At 31.0% G+C, this 319-nt stretch overlaps 1 protein-coding gene across 2 annotated transcripts in view; it reads right to left on the minus strand.

The window, feature by feature from the left end:
- Positions 1 to 319, minus strand: part of LOC107635498 (CBL-interacting serine/threonine-protein kinase 1) — a 5,820-nt gene continuing 5,501 nt past the window's right edge. Inside the window, exon 12 of one of the 2 annotated variants that reach the window (XM_016338988.2) lies at positions 1 to 288. In XM_016338988.2, coding sequence (XP_016194474.1) covers positions 214 to 288 — 75 coding nt within the window. In that variant the 3' untranslated portion in view covers positions 1 to 213. The remainder of the gene's footprint in view (positions 289 to 319) is intronic. The other variant, XM_016338992.2, reaches the window with a different exon arrangement.

Below are 319 nucleotides of genomic sequence, written 5' to 3' on the forward strand. Positions count from 1 at the left end.
TAACGCAGACAGGATATTGAATTTCACATTCTTTTTAAGAATTGATATTTACATAGAAATGCCATCATAAGCAGTTCAACGCTCCTAAGCTCAAAATTGGTGCTATTACAATATTAACATATTTGTGTTTCATTAACCCTTTAACTATAAATCTATAATGCATTTTACAATTGATTCTTACAAGTAGCTATAACCTACGTATTATCTTAGCTTCTAATTCATTTCAGAGCTAAGCAATGCTTGCCTTGGAGGAACACCCAGATCATTTGATAACTTCTTGCATAACTGCATTGCATGAAGAAAATATAGATATCATATC

Source organism: Arachis ipaensis, chromosome B01 (genome assembly GCF_000816755.2).
Source record: "Arachis ipaensis cultivar K30076 chromosome B01, Araip1.1, whole genome shotgun sequence".
Taxonomy (NCBI): Eukaryota; Viridiplantae; Streptophyta; class Magnoliopsida; order Fabales; family Fabaceae; genus Arachis; species Arachis ipaensis.